The sequence below is a fragment of the Actinia tenebrosa genome, unplaced genomic scaffold, assembly GCF_029948245.1.
Source record: "Actinia tenebrosa isolate PJP-AT-01 unplaced genomic scaffold, QUT_ActTen_1.0 PGA_scaffold6__47_contigs__length_16458017, whole genome shotgun sequence".
Taxonomy (NCBI): domain Eukaryota; kingdom Metazoa; phylum Cnidaria; class Anthozoa; order Actiniaria; family Actiniidae; genus Actinia; species Actinia tenebrosa.
This window is the reverse complement of record NW_028292583.1, coordinates 11,857,926-11,876,955: the sequence shown is the minus strand read 5'-3', so window position 1 is coordinate 11,876,955 and position 19,030 is coordinate 11,857,926. Positions and strand designations below refer to the sequence as shown.

The following is a 19,030-nucleotide window of genomic DNA, read 5'->3' as shown; positions in this document are numbered from 1 at the left end:
TTTATTTATGAGGGTTTGAAATTAGGAGATTTTTGACTGTTTTTTAGCAAAAATCATGGACTATAGCCCATGGTTTTGATCTAATGTGTCCCATTTTCACACCTTTAAAAAAATGATGATTTATTTATGAGGATTTGAAATGAGGAGATTTGCGTCTATTTTCGGACAAAAAGCATGGACTATAGCCCATGGTTTTGATCGAATGTGTCCCATTTTCACACCTTTAAAAAAATGATGATTTTTTTATGAGGGTTTGAAAATAGGATATTCGACCATATTCGAGGAAAAAGCATGGACTATAGCTCATGGTTTTGATCGAATGGGTCCCATTTTCACACCTTTTTCAAAATGATGATTTATTTATGAGGGTTTCAAAATAGGGGATTTTGGAGCATTTTTGTGCAAAAAACATGGACTATAGCACATGGTTTTGATCTAATGTGTCCCATTTTCACACCTTTTTCAAAATGATGATTTATTTATGAGGGTTTGCAATGAGGAGATTTTTGACTGTTTTTTAGCAAAAATCATGGACTATATCCCATGGTTTTGATCGATTTTGTCCCATTTTCACACCTTTTTCAAAATGATGATTTATTTATGAGGGTTTGAAATGAGGAGATTTTTGACTGTTTTTTAGCAAAAATCATGGACTATAGCCCATGGTTTTGATCGATTTTGGCCCATTTACACACCTTTTTCAAAATGATGATTTATTTATGAGGGTTTCAAAATATGGGATTTTGGAGCATTTTTGGGCAAAAAGCATTTACTATAGCCCATAGCTTTGCTCCATTTTGTACCATTTTGACACCTTTTTCAAAATGATGATTTATATTTGAGGGTTTGAAAATAGGAGATTTTGGAGCATTTTTGTGCAAAAAGCATGGACTACAGCTCATGGTTTTGATCTAATGTGTCCCATTTTCACACCTTTTTCAAAATGATGATTTATATTTGAGGGTTTGAAAATAGGAGATTTTGGAGCATTTTTGTGCAAATAGCATGGACTATAGCCCATGGTTTTGATCTAATGTGTCCCATTTTCACACCTTATTCAAAATGATGATTTATTTATGAGGATTTGCAATGAGGAGATTTTCGTCTATTTTCGGACAAAAAGCATGGACTATAGCCCATGGTTTTGATCTAATGTGTCCCATTTACACACCTTTTTCAAAATGATGATTTATTTATGAGAGTTTGAAAATAGGAGATTTTCTGCCATTTTCATGAAAAAAGGATGGACTACAGCCAATGTTTTTGATCGATTTTGGCCCATTTTCACACCTTTTTCAAAATGATGATTTATTTATGAGGGTTTGAAATGAGGAGATTTTTGACTGTTTTTTAGCAAAAATCATGGACTATAGCCCATGGTTTTGATCGAATGTGTCCCATTTTCACACCTTTAAAAAAATGATGATTTATTTATGAGGATTTGAAATGAGGAGATTTGCGTCTATTTTCGGACAAAAAGCATGGACTATAGCCCATGGTTTTGATCGAATGTGTCCCATTTTCACACCTTTAAAAAAATGATGATTTTTTTATGAGGGTTTGAAAATAGGATATTCGACCATATTCGAGGAAAAAGCATGGACTATAGCTCATGGTTTTGATCGAATGGGTCCCATTTTCACACCTTTTTCAAAATGATGATTTATTGATGAGGGTTTCAAAATAGGGGATTTTGGAGCATTTTTGTGCAAAAAACATGGACTATAGCACATGGTTTTAATCTAATGTGTCCCATTTTCACACCTTTTTCAAAATGATGATTTATTTATGAGGGTTTGCAATGAGGAGATTTTTGACTGTTTTTTAGCAAAAATCATGGACTATATCCCATGGTTTTGATCGATTTTGTCCCATTTTCACACCTTTTTCAAAATGATGATTTATTTATGAGGGTTTGAAATGAGGAGATTTTTGACTGTTTTTTAGCAAAAATCATGGACTATAGCCCATGGTTTTGATCGATTTTGGCCCATTTACACACCTTTTTCAAAATGATGATTTATTTATGAGGGTTTCAAAATATGGGATTTTGGAGCATTTTTGGGCAAAAAGCATTTACTATAGCCCATAGCTTTGCTCCATTTTGTACCATTTTGACACCTTTTTCAAAATGATGATTTATATTTGAGGGTTTGAAAATAGGAGATTTTGGAGCATTTTTGTGCAAAAAGCATGGACTACAGCCCATGGTTTTGATCTAATGTGTCCCATTTTCACACCTTTTTCAAAATGATGATTTATATTTGAGGGTTTGAAAATAGGAGATTTTGGAGCATTTTTGTGCAAATAGCATGGACTATAGCCCATGGTTTTGATCTAATGTGTCCCATTTTCACACCTTATTCAAAATGATGATTTATTTATGAGGATTTGCAATGAGGAGATTTTCGTCTATTTTCGGACAAAAAGCATGGACTATAGCCCATGGTTTTGATCTAATGTGTCCCATTTTCACACCTTTTTCAAAATGATGATTTATATTTGAGGGTTTGAAAATAGGAGATTTTGGAGCATTTTTGTGCAAATAGCATGAACTATAGCCCATGGTTTTGATCTAATGTGTCCCATTTTCACACCTTTTTCAAAATGATGATTTATTTATGAGGATTTGCAATGAGAAGATTTTCGGCCATTTTCAAGCAAAAAGCATGGACTATAGCCCATGGTTTTGATCGAATGTGTCCCATTTACACACCTTTTTAAAAATGATGAATTATTTATGAGGGTTTGAAAATAGGATATTTTCGGCTGTTTTCGGACAAAAAGCATGGGCTATAGCACTCTATATTAGATCTTTTTAAATTTTGGTAATTCCTTAGATTTGCCTCATAATTCCTGAAGAGTCTCAATACAAAGCTCGGCCAATCAACGAAATTCCTGAAGGCAGTGATCGCAAGATCATTGCTCAAATGTGACTCTGCGTGCGTTACGAATATTTCATCCCGATAAACCCTATGGCAGGGCTCTAGAAGTCTCAAGACTGCCAATGCTCTTCTAAAGAAGATAGGCAATTGCAGCCAAACTGTTCAATGAAGTGGTTAGTAACCACCAACACAGTCTAGCTACAAAAAATATCAGAAACTATACACTGAGGGGGGAATGGACTTTGTTCTCCCCTTGTGCAAGACCGACCGTTGCAAGACTCGATTCTGTATGCGCATAACAAATTCCATCACAACAAATTGACCTTTTCACTGAGAATAAAGAATTAGCTAACGGGGAATCCCCGGTGCCGATACGTATGTAGTTTTAATGAAGAGTTTTCTCCTTCGATCTTCGGTTATTTCTTTATATGTTACAGCGTTTTCAAAAGACATGGGATGTTTCTTGGTTGGAGTATTGTTTCTATCTGGTGTTATTCGTGCCACGGTAAGTGACTTCTTGTAATTGGTTTTCATTAACAACTCTTGCGACTGTCTAGAGTTATAATTCGAATAAGTATTTATCTTAAGAAATGTCGTCAGCACTTTTAGAGTGTAGAAATGTATCTAAGCAGGCTTGGCCTTGCCTTCGCTACATAAGGCAATTAAGACTAGCTCTTTAGGATTGCACAAGAAACTCCGTTCTCAACAAAGTTAATTAAGTCTTTCAATAGTGACAGTGGCCATAGATAGATGTAAATGTATATATATTATGGTCCACGACGTACCACAAGCAGGGACGGCGGTTGAATGAGGGAAAGAGTAGGTCACATCTCGCTTTCTCACAAACGTTAAGTTTCTCAAAATGTTTTCGTAAAGGTTAAAATAAGGTTTGACGGAATGTACATATATTTCACAAAACTGCGACAGTTTGGTATCAACTTTCCAAAGTCTTGAGCAAAAAACCATATAAATCTTGATCATCCAAACCTTAGCTACGAGGGAAGTCATACTAAAACTATCCAGTGGCTTTCCTTAAACTCTTTCTACTAACTCAAGCCTACGCAACTGGACCGAAAGGGGTTAGCAATCACTGAAGCAGTTGACTGCATAATTTTACCTGATTAATTATGCTTCGGGTTTACAAGACGAACTATGATGGTGAATTATGAATTAAATCAAAACTACTTTGTTTTCCTTTTCCTAAGCATTTAGTGGGTTATTGCTCGCCATTCGTTCGCCATTATTATCTTGTTACTAGCAAAAGCAAAGAATTCAGAACGAATATTTTAACCGTGATTCTTACCCATATTCCCTTTGGGTTCAGACGCGTAGGCCGGTCGACGACAACGTTTTTGGAATCGACAGTATACATATTAAAACCTCACTCAGGCGTGGATCCGGCTAGGATTTGTAAAATGAAGAATAGACCTTATTCGTGGTGTGACAATGTTTTCCCAATTCAACGTGACAAACCTCTGGGGGAAGGAAGAGCTATTGTTTTGCGACTCGTCGGGATATCATCGTTATTCCTTTCGTATCCTTTGGGATACTCATGATTTTTGGAAGAGTAAAAACAAAAGAAAATGAATCCTCTGGAGGTTTGTCACGCTGAGTTGGGAAAACATTGTCACACCACGAATAAGGTCTATTACAGGGTGCCTCGAGGTAATACCACAGGTAACCCATGAAAAGCAGAAAATGGTATAACCTCCTCACCACCTTCCTCGCCTCTCCTCCCCCTTCCCTGCTCTCTCAACTTGTTGTATGGTCATTCTTTAGGTAGAACGACGCCCCCGCGATGATTCCATATGCCCTGGTAACCAAATCACCTGGATTTACAAAAATAGTGGTCAAGTGATTGGTTGTTCGCCATGTCCTGCTTGTCCACCAGGAACAGAATACTCCATTCCTTGTTCTACTAAAGCAGTAAATGGTACACCGGCCAAATGTATGACTTGTCCGCGTGGAAAGTTTTCCAACAAATTCGACAATAAGCCATGCGTTGCTTGCACACGATGTTCAAAAAGATATGCAAAAAAAGGTTGCACACCACATGGAAATGCTGTCTGCGGAGGCTGTAAAGCCGGATACTATGACAATGAAATTTCATTTAGCTGTGAGGAATGTGGAAGGTGTTGTCATGACGGCAAAGATGAAGCACCATTGGGATGTGCAAGGGTAGGAATGTGTAAAACTAGACCCTATGGTTGTCCCAAACTTAACAGAACCCCAACAAAACCTAGAATGAACTTGACAATTAAGGAATCTTTGGCCAGCAAAATATTTACACAACAAGTTAAAAAATTTCAGAGGCGATCAACGAATAAACCCAGGACATCCTCGAGCCCCTCAATACCGTTCCTTACAAAATCAGATAAGGAAAGAACGCACTTCACATCTCAAGTAGAACAAGGCCGCTCAATGAATAACATTCGTCATGAAGACACAGCTTTGTCACAAACTATTGTCCTGTACATTTTGCTAAGTCTACTTGTACTCATACTCATTCTTTTGGCTGTTGCTGCAATTAAAATTAATATACCCTTCAAAAGAACCCAGCGACCAGAATTAGTCAGAAACCTTAGCTCAAGTTATACGACCAATCCATTCATGCCTGTGCCTACCCCTGAAGGTAAGTGAATTGATTCACCAAGTGATCGACTGTTTCTTTGAGTGCAATATCTTTGACAAGTGCTGTTTTATTGCAGACCGAACACTCGAAGATTTTATTGAAAAGTGCCATGATGTCGTTGAAAGCGTATGCGTTCTCCTTGGTGACAAGCAAAAAAGAGGAATGTGGGACTTCGAGAGGGTGGCAGCGAGATTTGGACTAACCCAAGAAGAAAGAATCAGCATAAAGAACCAAACAACCATAGAGGGGGGCAATGCAACACGGCAACTTATGGAGGTTTTGTGTTCTAAAAGGCCTAAAATAACTGTTAAGCAGTTTGCAGAAATCGTAAAAAATATTAATAGGAATGACGTATTCGATAAACTTCAGCCGTTTTTATCTAACTAGGCTATATCTATTAGTCTCACCACAGGTAGCCCACTGGGCAGAATCAGTTATCATCTGGGATATAATTGATAAAGATGCTCTAAATTCAAACCGCGTATATGCATAAAGCCTCTACAAAGATCTTAACTGAAATCGATAATGTAGAACGAGTCAGGTTGAGTATACCCAGGGTACAACATGGGGTGGGTTGGGTATACCCAGTGTACAACATGGGGTGGGTTGGGTATACCCAGGGTACAACATGGGATGGGTTGAGTATACCCAGGGTACAACATGGGATGGGTTGAGTATACCCAGGGTACATCATGGGGTGGGTTGAGTATACCCAGGGTACAACATGGGGTGGGCTGGATATACCCAGGGTGCAACATGGGATGGGTATACCCAGGGTACAACATGGGCTGGGTATACCCAGGGTACAACATGGGATGGGCTGGGTGTACCCAGGGTACAACATGGGATGGGATGTGAAGTTATAAAGTTTGTATTTGAGCTTTGCCTAGGATAAAAATTAAATTCAGGGGTCCATCATTTCTGTCAATGCCCTGTCAAAATATGATTTGTGGGTGTGAAAATGTGACTAAGCACTTGATTAAAAACCGTGATCGATACAGTTAAAATACATGGTTTATTAATAAGTAGCTGTAACAAGAATTAATAATACAATGTCCCACTAAAGACTTAGTTCAAGTTTGTTTCAGGTCACCGTCTCTCAACATTTCATGAGCGTAGAAGAATTATTGATTTCAATGTCTTACTTGCGTGACGACCTTTATTCTAACTTCACTTACAAAGTATTTAAAAAATTAAAACTGTAAACTAGAAAGTGTAGTCCTAAACTTCTTGATCGTTGTATTAAAGTGTGATTACATTTTCTTTTTGTGTTCTTCCAAAGTAGCTGCTACCATCATAGCACTGTTTGAGCGAAGATGTGGCACATTCGAGATGCTTGATTCAAACAAATACAGTAAAACCCCGCGTATAAGAACCTAAAATTTAAGAACCTGTCAGGCTGAAATTTTCATTTTAAGCACCCTTCACAAAAGAACCATTTCAGGCTGAAATTTCAAAGTAGGTTCTTAATTTCCAAATATAAAGTCAATCTGTTTTATTTTCTTGTAAATAATAAAATACAGTAATCTGAATGGTATGATAGAGTGCTTACACGCGAGCACTGTGTCCATGAAATAAGATCGAAATAGTTCGTTACTGTTTGCACTCTACTATATTCCATGTAGCTAGCATAAAAATATGGGAATTATTTAATGTATAAAATGTCACACCCACCAGAACAAGTACTCTTTTTCTTACCAAAAAGTAAGAACCCATGCATTTAAAAACCTAGATAGCCTGATTTCAAGTTAAGCACCATTTATATAAGATTCTGTTCAGGCTGACTTGGAAAAATCTAGGTTCTTATACTCGGGGTTTTACTGTAGTCTGCTTCTTTCATTTCATTTCTTCTTCCATACAAGAGCTATTTATCTTGGCTAGCTTGTGTTGCAGAAAGAATAGATGGCTCCCATCATCCTAAATGCGAAGGATCGTATTGATTGAGACAAATTCGAATTTATTTTAGAATTGAGTATAAAACCTTAATGAGGTGTATTTCCTTTGATTATACAGGACGCTGGTTTAGAGTTGACGTTTTTCAAGCGCTTGAGGTATTTGCTAAGCATGCTTTATGGAAGCTAGATGCACAAGTGCACAGTGTGCGCAAAATGAGACAAAACTGAACACCCGATGATGGTAGGTCAATCAGTACGATTCGCTTACCGAGTGTTTGACCGGATGGTGTTCTTGATTTTCTGCACGAACAGATGCTGCCTTCGATAAGAATAACGCCTTGGTACGACGATTACGAAGAAAATGATCCCCTATAGCAGCCCATAAAGTATCAGAGCGCAGAGGTAGACAGCAGATGAGTAAATTGCCGTCGAACGTTCCTAAGTGGTAAAAGTATTTCACGAGTGAGCGCATCGGAACGAGATGATAAACTTCATATCTTCAAGTCAACGTGTAATTTTCTTTTCATTACATAGACACATCTACATACAAAAACTTATTGCAATGCGCGTTAAAGTGAACGGGAAGACATCGGAAGTAACGTCATCGATATCTCCATGTGTGAGGATATGGAAAATATGTCAATGAGGTCCCGGATGTAGTTAGATGTAGAAAAATACGAGCAAATAAAGCACTAATGTCTGTATAGTAATAATAATAATTATTATTATCGGAATGATTTATAATAATCATTATATTATTCAATCTCGTGTCAAATATGGTGTTGGGTTGGACACTAGAAGAGACCCCCCGTGTAGTCGTACGTAAATAAAATATTTTGCTCTTACGAATCATTTTTTAAAATGTGAAAAGACGATTTATGTCAATGGAAGGAGATTGTTTAATGTGAAATATGTCCAACCAATTGAACTTTTAATATGCGGCCTGTCACGATCTTGGTGCAAGTATCCTTAAACCTGTTCTGTCCAACAACTCGTAAAATATACATTTTGTAGATGAAATTTGTAGATGAACAGTTTAATAGCTCTTTTTGTAATTGAATGCTATATGTAAGTATCAACGAAAGTAAAACATTCACAGATGAGCTTTAATATGATCAAACGGCTTCCTGTGACGAGTTTCATGGTACTCTCTGTATGTGAAATACGAAACTTTGGGAGATTTGAATAATGTCCTTAGAAAGATATTTTAAATGTTGACCATTTCAATGACTAGCGGCATATTTGCCATCCTAATCAAGATTAAAACAAAAAGTCTTGAAAGGAAATATCGTATAATGATATTAAGCAAAAATTACAATAACTGAAATTATAGTTATATTGATTAATTTAGAAAAATAAGTGCAATATTACCAAGATACCTATGATGATGAATATTCAGGTGTGTCTTTTTTATAGAGGCAAAAATTAAGTCAACATCACTTATTTGTTAATCTTCAGTTTTTGATAATCTTGATTGAAACCTTTGACGTCACAGTCTATAAGAGATTATTGCTATATATGTTGACCGACATATATCCGCAATCATGATGGCAAGCCAGAAAGATATATTATGGCATTTGCTGCTTCGAATTAACATCTTATTCTAGAGTCGAAAACATCAGCAATGACACGACACTTCGGCGACTTAGTTCTGGTTGAACATGAAAATGATGTATTGAATTGGTCCGCTACTAATGAGGATCCATTGCCTGCGAGGATTCAAAAAAAGTGTAAATCAACCAGATGTTTTCATTTGAGCAACTCTACAATCGCCATCTGTTCGTTTCTAGTGTTTTTTTCTGTCATATCCTTGACAATATATTTTGGTCTTCGGCAACATATGAATGGTAAGTCTTTTTTTCTCTTGCACTTTTGACTACTAACAACTCACTTGGTAGAGCAGCAAAAATAGACTTTTTACGTTATTGTTAGTATAAACACTATTACAAAAGCGATTATGAGACGGTGTTTGGGAAAAAAAATGAATATTCAACTCTGATCATCATCGACTCGGACTTAATGCTTTCCCGTTCCCAAATCTTATTGAGATCTTGCAATCCGCAGACTGTAATTTAATATTTCTCAGACTGAATTTTTATTCGAAGATTAGAAGTCATCCGGCATAGATGGTAAAAGCAAAACGTTTAACCATTCAACTACACGAAAATAGGGTTTTCATACTGAAAATATAGCTAAATTGGAAAAAGATTATTCATATTTAAGAATATATATTGTGTTGGGGTTACCGGATGAGATGATATCGGTAATACTTTCTGCACTGTGCCAGCGGCCTAACTCTGATATCATTAATCGTGTTATGTCGTCCGTCATGAGATATGAGGGTAATGAACATGCTTCTTTTTTTTTGAAGGTCCTGAAGCTGCATGGTCAAACGTCATGGTTAATGATACGAAAAACGCAACCGCGACCAAAGTACAACTACCTTACGGTGTTAGCCACCATTCGTGGGAGTACAACAAACTGATCCTTCATGCGTGGCTGGGAACCTGTCTGTCAGTAGGATTGCTCATAACATTAACGCTTATTATACTAGTTTGTACTTTCTTATGGAAAAAGCACAAGAAAACCTTACGAAAACACCGCGGGAAACTGCAAGAGAACAATTACAATGACATAGATGTCATAGAAATGAAAGGATCAATGTTAACTGCTCATCAGTCCGTCCACCCAAAAACATTACTTTCAGACACTGACAAATAATTATGATTATTACTGGTAGTGTGCATGATCAGTAGAGTGACTTTATTTAACTCGTAAAATAAAAATGACTATTTAGTTCAGTAGCACTAGTTGATCAAAAGAAAACAATGGGTTTAGATTCTACTACTAACTATATGAGTACTATTATTTTACGGGTTAAATTAGATCACTCTATTGATGCAGTGAGAGAATAGTGATGGTGTACTATATTCACTCTATTGATGCAGTGAGAGAATAGTGATGGTGTACTATATACTCTATTGATGCGGTGAGAGAGATGGTGTACTATATACTCTATTGATGCGGTGAGAGAATAGTGATGGTGTACTATAATCATCTAAAAAAAACATGCTCGATCATTGAAGACTCTAGTTTTTTACTGAGTAACTTCAGTATTGACTTTTTCCAGTCAATCAAAAATCGTCACTGAGATGACTTCAGGGTAGCTTAGAATAAGTTCCGAGGCTGAATCGGATATGAAAAATATATTATCTAGTGAAAGACTTTTAATCGAGACCGAATATGAACGTGACAGTAAATGTGTCTGCGCTTACATTTACTTTACACTAATGTACTTACGTCAGTGTTAATGATAGTATTTAACTAGCATCATATCATCACGGCACATGTTGTATTGATAGATACTCTTTATAGGCTATGCTATACAATGTTAGTATAATATATCTGATACTGTGAATAACAAAAATAATAACAGCTCATAAAGAGGATGAAAGAATCAAAGCAAGAATGAATATTAGAGATTAGGACATTACGAATTATATATAATACTTGTTCTTAAGTGAATTTATAAAGGATACGACCCATTACAATGTTATGGTACAAATTCATGTTCATTAAATATATGAAGGATACGACCTTAATCTTTCAGCTCTGTTACCCAGGATTTTTAGTTCAGCACTACCCATTACGATGTCATGGTACAAATTCCATGTCTTCAGTTTGAGTCTGCGCAGTATATACTTCAAATCTGTATCACGAAGATCCGGGTTCTTTTCCATTTCATGTTCGTATTCGTCCATTTCGTAATGTTCCTCATTACGATTCTGCCAATTATTAGATACGTCGGTACAGCCGTGATACGAGACAGGTCTGCGCATGCACAGCTCTTTCTGACGTGGTTTGCTAGGGTGTCGTAAGTTGAGATCACTCTGATTCAACACAGGGCAAGAAAATCCTCTTCCAAGAGTACATGTATTATATCTATATTCATAATGTTCATCAGATTTCATATTCATGTCGTCATCATAATAATCTTGTCCCCACACGAGTTCGTGTTCAAACGATATGCTATCACGTGACTTATCGCGTGTTTCCTCCAGTTCAAATTGAAGTTGTGTGTTATCGGCCTCCAACTTTGAAATTTCGATTTCTGAAACTAAACGTTTTTCTCTTTCTTCTATTAATTGCAGTTCAAGATCAGACACTTTTTCGGCTAGAGCTAGAACTCCAGGATTGTCAAAGCCACAACTTGAATATTCTCTTAATTTTGCACCACTATCGTCACTCTTCCATTTTGTTAAAATCTCCTCTTTGCTAAGGCTTTTGTTATGAAGACACAAGTTTGCAACGGATGCTGCCTTGCAAGGACGTCTCTCGTGCCATATTTCGTCTCTAACTTGATAGATATCTTCTACGCTTTTAAACTGTCTTAAAAGAAAACTGTGGCTTTCCTCAAGTTCCTTATTCTTCGTGGATAGATAACTCAACTCTTGCTCATGACACCTCTTTACATATTCAGCCTCTTCTCGTCGCCTTTTCTCTTCTTCAAGCTCTCGTAATAAATATCCTGTCGTTGTATCAGTGTCAGGGCTGTCAAACCCGCTACAGTACGAACTATCATGATCGCTGAACACCACTGAATTACGATTACTCTTTACTTCCTCCAGTTCTCGTTTTGTACTGTCATGTTTTTTACGTTCCTTTAGTAGTTCAAGCTTCAAAACCTGGACCTCACTCAACCTCTCTCTCATATCTTCCAATAAATCACTGATGTCTGTGGAAAGAGTAGGGGTGTTAGTCATATCGATCGAACTCCAGTCTAAATAGACATCTGTTTGGTATCAGAGAGTATAACTATGATAGTACAGGGTATGGCATCCAAATCGATCAAATAACCCAACGAGAAACGTTTGAACGCATTAGTGTAATTATTCCTCAAATATAAAACCGAGTTATATAAAAGGAGAAAACATTTGCATTAGACTTAAAAATAAGCGAGACATACTAAGTGCTCATTTGAATGAATTATTATTGTAATATAAAACCGAGTTATATAAAAGGAGAAAACATTTGCATTAGACTTAAAAATAAGCGAGACATACTAAGTGCTCATTTGAATGAATTATTATTGTAATATAAAACCGAGTTATATAAAAGGAGAAAACATTTGCATTAGACTTAAAATTAAGGGATTTTCCACACGGACAACCTTTCAGATGTTCTTGTTTAATGACTGTAACCACTTACCATATTCATCAAAGTTCTCGTCTCCCAGGATTTCTCTTGCTAAGACATCATGTTTATCAGTAAGAAGAAGACTTTTAACAAGATTCTTAAGACCGTCACGATGTCTCCTTAAAGTGTTCAGCAGGCTTTCGACTTTAACCTCTCTAGGTAGTTCGTTTACCCTTAGAATAGCTTGAAGATCATGATCTTGGTGGAAAGATGCGACGGTAACAAGATGCCTGAATAGATCGTTTGGTTCGAGCTCATCAACCAGTTGTTTTTGATAACAGGATAGAATGTCTTGATTCTTTGGTTCCATAGTATTCGCTAGCTAAACAACGATAGATCATTACCTTTTGTGTGGTATTAGTGTATTTATAGAATAGCAAGCTGTAAGAACCTTAAAGAGAGAGGCTTTGCGCTACGCCAGCTGTATATGAACCACAACAAACCTTTCACGGATAGACCAAACTTTATGTTGTTTATGTCATGTGATAGGATCATGATAAAGAAACTTGAGAATGGTGAGTGTCAGAATTAACGTCAGCCAATAATAAAATCATAACATTAATTACTACTGTACATAAAATTGACCGTTTTCTCTTCATTGTAGTCTTAAAAGCCGTTGACTACCGTTGGTTATGTCGCAAAATATATAAATTTGCTTCGCTAGAATTGACTAAATTCAAGTCAAACTGAATGTACTTGTAAATGTAGGTAATTTAAAATCACACACACACACGGACACACACAAACACATTGAAACAACCTCTTAGTAATTGTGTTCAGTTATCCATGAAAACCATTATGAATAACAGAATATCTCAAAATTCCTGCATCAGACCAGACACAAGTAGTTAATAAAGACAATATTTCTTTGCCTCTGAACCAATATTTTGGTGTTTTAAACCTTCTCTCTTTGCGTCATTTTAATGACAACAGCAAGCCATCAATATGTTTGATTAAAAGGACGCATGGCGTATGCTAATCAATACAACTACATACACTATAACTGGTGTAGTTTTATAAATAACTTGTAGACAGAGCAGTGTTGGAAATGTTCTTGCTTACCTGTTTAGTCTTTTCACAATGTCGTCCAACATTCTTTTATCACCTTAAGCGGATAAAAGATATTGAGCAAATCTATCGAACGTGAGTTCACTAAATAATCCAAGACATCAGTACTCCTCAATCGATACGAGGGGCACGTTCAATACCGTCGCTGCCTAACTTTCCTTTTTCTGTACTTTATGCCACTTGAGTTGAGGTAATGAGGTATAACATGATGATCGTTTCCCTCAGTCTCACTGTCGGCTATACGAAGGACAACAGTTCAGTTGAATCAGGACTTGAATTGTATATTTTACCGCCTAAATATGATAAATAATGCATTACTGGCGGTTAACAATAAATGTTTATATGCGCCAATCAAAAAACAGGATTATAATGTACAAGCAAATAGTTATAGACATTTGTAATTATCAAAAGAATCTTCAAACGCATTGGATTATTTACCAAACAATGCCAAAAAAAGTAACAGAGACATTTTAGGAAGAGTGGCGGAATAAATAGAGGATATTACATGGGCGCGCGGAGATACGAAATTATCTTCGAGTGTGCGCTCACTCGTGAGAGATTTTCAACACAAGAAGATAAATTGCGTATCTCCAAGCACCCATGTAATATTCTGTTTATTACACAATTATCAATGAAGTATGTTTTGGCTTTTTCAGGCAATTCTTTCCTTCCATGTATTTTTGAATAGCCATCGCAATGGTGTTATCTTCACACGTGAAAATAACATGTTATTTTCACGTGTGAAGATATCAATTTTTCGAAATAGAGAAAAATAGATATTTCATAGGTAATTATATAATGAAAACTTTTCATCGATCCTTTACTCTCATTCCCAGGAGAACACATCACGTGATTGTGGAGCAAGTAATATCCCGGGGATTCCCCTAAGAAAACACGCAATAAGAAAAAACCGAGTTTTGATTAATTTCTGGCCTCACACCACAAAGTAACTGATTCTACCCGTAATGTAAGTAAAACTAGCGCTTTTAAATAGCTAAAATAAGTGAACGACTTAAACTTTTATTTTATATTTCCAAACTGCGAGAAACGCATAATTTTATCGCTTAACTTGCACAACTAGCAAAAGGAAATGAAGATAAGAAAGTCGAGTTCTCTGTTACACAACTTCTATTAAGGCTTTATCTCTTTCTCTTTCTAGTAAAGATGAGCTTTATAGCTGATTCAGAAACTTTGTATCAATCGTTATTCGTCCGTTACCAGTCACACGATACCCGTATTCAGACAGGCTTAACACTCGTTGATTCGTATGCATAGCAATATGGCAACTTATTATTATGACCATTCTAACAGTGAAATATTTATCTTAGTTTTGATCATGATCCGTATTGCTGAATGTCTTTCTGTTCTAATAATACTTCGTTAGTTTCGGGAGGAAAGTAGAACGAATAGTAAGTCGGTTAAACTGAATAATTTAGGCATATATATATATATATATATATATAGGGCAGAGAAGGTCTCGTCAGAGTGCTTTGTTGAGGCTTGCTGAAAGGTCTTAATAAAACCTCAAGAGCCGGTAACCCATTAATGTGCCGGATACATTTCCTTTGCGATGGACCTATCATCAGCAAAGGTAGTTTCATAGCAGTAAAACCGAACTTAGATTTTTTAGATAAAACTTCGCAATTATTCATATTGAGTCATAATTATTGAAAAAGTGGGGTCACTGTACTTGTTCGGTTAGAAGCTAAATGACGTCAATCTTCGCTATCTTGGGTGTCCGTTTGGATTGCTATTTTGTCATGTAATTATATAGTAATATATAAAAAATTAGCCTGGTGTAATAAAGCCCAGTGTAATATTTTCTTGGCGTTTTATATAGCCTGGCTAACAGATAAACTCAAATATATGACCAAATGATTACGCAAATACACTATACCTCGGATTATTCAGATGCATCCGCCTCTTTTACTTTTTAGCCCCTGTGTCCTGATCGCATTCTACATTGTATTGCAGGTATCGTTATCTCGTATCCCTCTTTCTTCTTACCTTGGTTAAGGTAAGTCCACACTCATTCAGCTTTACTTGCTCACTCCCTTCAGTTCCATTCCCCGCTGCTCCAACCTTATACACCGACAGAACCCTATACAGTCAGAACAGTAGGATACAGTCTTAGATTGTTCACTCCCTCAGTTCAGTTTCATGCCCTACTACCCCAACGTTACTTAGGACTAAAACCTGCCCGGTCAACATATATCAGCAGCACGAACATAAAGCCTCGTTCAGTTCATAGTCTTTATATTGAGATGTTTAATTCTAGGCCTCTGCAAAAGAGATATGTGACAAGACAAAGATCACAGTCCGCTGGCCTAATGGCACCACAATGTGCTTACCTTGTGTTGAATGTCCTCGAAGATGGGGATCGACTTATTCCTGTGGTGACGTTGTGGACGCTCCTCTTCAAACTCCCATCAAATGCGTAAAGTGCAAAAAACGGCAGACCTTCTCAGAAGCCCGTTCTTCTGACGCCTGTAAGAAGTGCACTCCATGTCAGCCAAATCATGAGATCATAAAGCATTGCACACGTTCTGCTGACACAAAATGTGGTGGATGTAAAAAAGGTTATTACAAGTTTCGAGATCCTCATTTGTCAACTTGTGAAAAATGTTCGCCTTGTTGCGGGGATGCAAAGGATGAGCGGATTGAAGAATGTGCAAGACAGGGTTTGCCCAGAAACCTACAATGCAGCTTTCGTCAAGACAGAATTTGCAATCTTTCTTCAGTGATTGCCAAAAAGTCTTTCCAGAGAGTACCTCGGACTGAAACTTTTACTACCGATCAGAAAACCACAGCATCTACCAGCACAAAGCAACCGGCAGCCTACAATCGTCCAATAATTAACAATAGTGTTTATAATAATAACAGTATGGGCCCCACTGCAAATGGATGGTATGTATTTGGGATCGTTGCTGGAGTGATCATAGTTTTGGTTATCGGAGGTTTCTGGTGTCGAAGAAAACGGCGGAATGTAAGTGTGCAAAAAAATCAGTCGACATCCGATGAAAGCTTCAATGTAGATTGTGATCATGAGCAGGGCCGACCGTGTCACGAAGCCCTTGCCGGCGGTGGTGCCGAAGAAGACGGATGTTCCAACAATGACTCGATAGAGAAGCAGAACGTGTTTGAAAAAGGTAGTAAGAAAAAGAAAAACAGCAATATATTTATATACATGTTTTTGTGCTTTGTATTAATTAGAGATTTAAATGAAATATTCATAAAAAAATATTTGCTTCGTCCTAAAAAACTAACAAAAAATATTGACCAAAACATTATTACACCTCTAGTAATATACACGGTAAATCGGATAGAACGGTTTTGGCCCCAATAATGGGGCCTTTTGTGGGGCCAAAATGGCATTTTTCTAGTTTGGCCCTAGCCTGGGGTAAAATAGCACTACTTTGAAAAAGCCAAAATGGCTCTCTGGGGCCAAATTGGTCCTTTCAAATTTACTGTGTATTTATTGTTAACATCTTTAGTAGTTTAACTTAATTAAAAATAAGCATATTTGTTTTTTAAATGCAGAATCGGAGTCACGTCCATTGAAAGAGTTCATCAACGACCGAAGTGAGTGGTCAGCATATGGTGAATTCTGTCGTCGGCTAAACTCAGAAGTACACCCTCTCATGGAACAACACTTCTACAGCATTTCACGTGCCCTTGATATTGAGTTGGACATGGCCAAAAAACTGATAAAAGATAACGGTGGAGCAGCACAAGCTCTATTGGAATACTTTAACGCAACGAATAATGAATCTCTTATTACTCTGGATCGAATTGCTGGTGTACTAGACCACCTGACCGATAGGAAAGTAGAAGCGAAAATATTGAGGGAGGCAGACCATCGTTTGAAACAAAAGGCACGATGTGCTCTACAGCAAGGAGCCCGAGATGAACAGGGAAGTACCTTATTAGCTTTTTAATCATACTTTACAAAAATCAATGCCTGGATATAATATAAGAAAGGCATATACTCTTAACTAATAGTTTTGAATCGTTAGTAATTAGGAATTACGTTAGTAAGCATTTGTCGGAGTAGTCTTGCTTATATTATATTACAGGGTCATTTGTTTTTAATGCATTTATGCTAATTTACTCCCACGTAATTGTTCTTTTTCGTTATAAAAAAATATGGATTTAGCCAATAGCTTTACAGAATGCTAGTATCATCTGTATTATTATGACAAGCTAGTGGACTGCAGATCGTGCAGTTGATTGGCTAAGATAAATATTAATTCCTTTTTTTAACCGACTGAAAAAATAAATTAAAATTTGTCAGTTTATTTCTGTTATCTTTATGCAGTCCAACTAGATAGAGTTTGTGTAAGACTATTAGACCTCTCGCTGTGTTAAGGAAATAGTCAGTAAAAATAGTTCAGTACTTTTCATGATAAAAAGAGCCAGAGACGTCAGTTGGTGATCGGCGAATATACAGTAGCTGTCTCTTTGCCTCTAATCAGGGCTTTTGTGCCGAGGGCATTTATCTACAAAGCCTCCAGCTTGGAGCAATACTCCATTTTTATAAGCATTAAGTAATGTTTAAGTGGAATTGTTCCAGACTCATAAAATTCGACTTGGTGAAATATTTGTAACACGCCTTTGACCCTAGGGAACGCCATGCTGACCCTATGGGTAAGGCTCACTGGATTTATTATTCAAACCTGTTATTTATCTGTTATCTGAGTACTAGTCCAGAAGCTGGCCCCCCCCAGGCAGTCCAACAAACGCGGTCAAAGGAGGGGCCTGAGTCTGGACTATCTTAGTACCGACTCACCTTGTTTGCATTTTCGTGTTTGATAACAGGGTTGAATAATAAATGGCACCTGCATGAAGAAGAATGCTTGCTTCGATTTCATTCATCGTTTATCACAATATTGAAGGTCACAAATAAGAGAAGGAGAGGGGTTGATGTAAAAGCTGGAAGCCAGACAATCGCTCCCTTATGTGACAGCATTCTTTAAATGCACTAGAGGTGCCTGTTTTTTTGCTTCGATTTTTAAATGTAACAGTTCATTGTACAAAACACAACTGAGCTCCGTGAAATACGTGGTCAAGCGCTGAAAGACCTAACATTTTCTACCATCTGTTTTAACTCAACTTATAGTTTTCACTCCCTTTACTTTTGACCCTACTTTATAAACGACGACTGTATGTTCTACGATACCTACCTAGCATCACATGACCACGAAAAACGTCGATCTCAGTTGATCGTATTTGTTGTTGTTTTTCAATGTCGTGATATCGTCTCGAGGGCGGATCACAGGAAAAGTCTTCTTTGTTTATGTGTGCGTAGTATTTTTGTATGTATTTTTCTAGTATTTGTTGTGCAGGCCCGTAGC

The 19,030-nt window shown here is 37.0% G+C and overlaps 3 protein-coding genes across 7 annotated transcripts; 2 read left to right on the top strand and 1 right to left on the bottom strand.

The window, feature by feature from the left end:
- Positions 1-2,934: 2,934 nt before the first annotated feature.
- LOC116297888 (uncharacterized) lies at positions 2,935-6,365 on the top strand. Of its 2 annotated transcripts, XM_031706214.2 has the most exons (4): positions 2,935-3,058; positions 3,323-3,390; positions 4,665-5,517; positions 5,594-6,365. In XM_031706214.2, the coding sequence occupies exons 2-4, from the start codon at positions 3,337-3,339 to the stop codon at positions 5,902-5,904; spliced, it is 1,218 nt and encodes a 405-aa protein (XP_031562074.1). In that variant the 5' UTR covers positions 2,935-3,058; positions 3,323-3,336; the 3' UTR covers positions 5,905-6,365. The 2 variants fall into 2 exon arrangements, with proteins under 2 accessions (XP_031562074.1, XP_031562066.1); XM_031706206.2 differs by lacking the exon at positions 2,935-3,058 and having other exon boundaries at positions 3,097-3,390.
- A 148-nt stretch (positions 6,366-6,513) lies between these two features.
- On the bottom strand, positions 6,514-13,958 carry LOC116297872 (uncharacterized). 4 transcript variants are annotated; one of them, XR_016121521.1, is made up of 5 exons: positions 13,671-13,958; positions 12,621-12,930; positions 10,713-12,147; positions 7,681-7,850; positions 6,514-7,434 (listed from the first exon to the last, which is right to left on the bottom strand). XR_016121521.1 is itself a non-coding variant. In XM_031706188.2 (3 exons), the coding sequence occupies exons 2-3, from the start codon at positions 12,916-12,918 to the stop codon at positions 10,988-10,990; spliced, it is 1,458 nt and encodes a 485-aa protein (XP_031562048.1). In that variant the 5' UTR covers positions 12,919-12,930; positions 13,671-13,958; the 3' UTR covers positions 6,514-10,987. The 4 variants fall into 4 exon arrangements, 1 of the variants encoding a protein (XP_031562048.1); XR_016121520.1 differs by having other exon boundaries at positions 7,681-12,147; XR_016121522.1 differs by having other exon boundaries at positions 7,681-12,147; positions 12,621-12,926.
- A 514-nt stretch (positions 13,959-14,472) lies between these two features.
- LOC116297914 (uncharacterized) lies at positions 14,473-19,030 on the top strand. The gene is made up of 4 exons (XM_031706237.2): positions 14,473-14,643; positions 15,651-15,693; positions 15,955-16,825; positions 17,217-19,030. Coding segments are annotated over exons 1-4 (1,314 nt in total). The 5' UTR covers positions 14,473-14,641; the 3' UTR covers positions 17,615-19,030.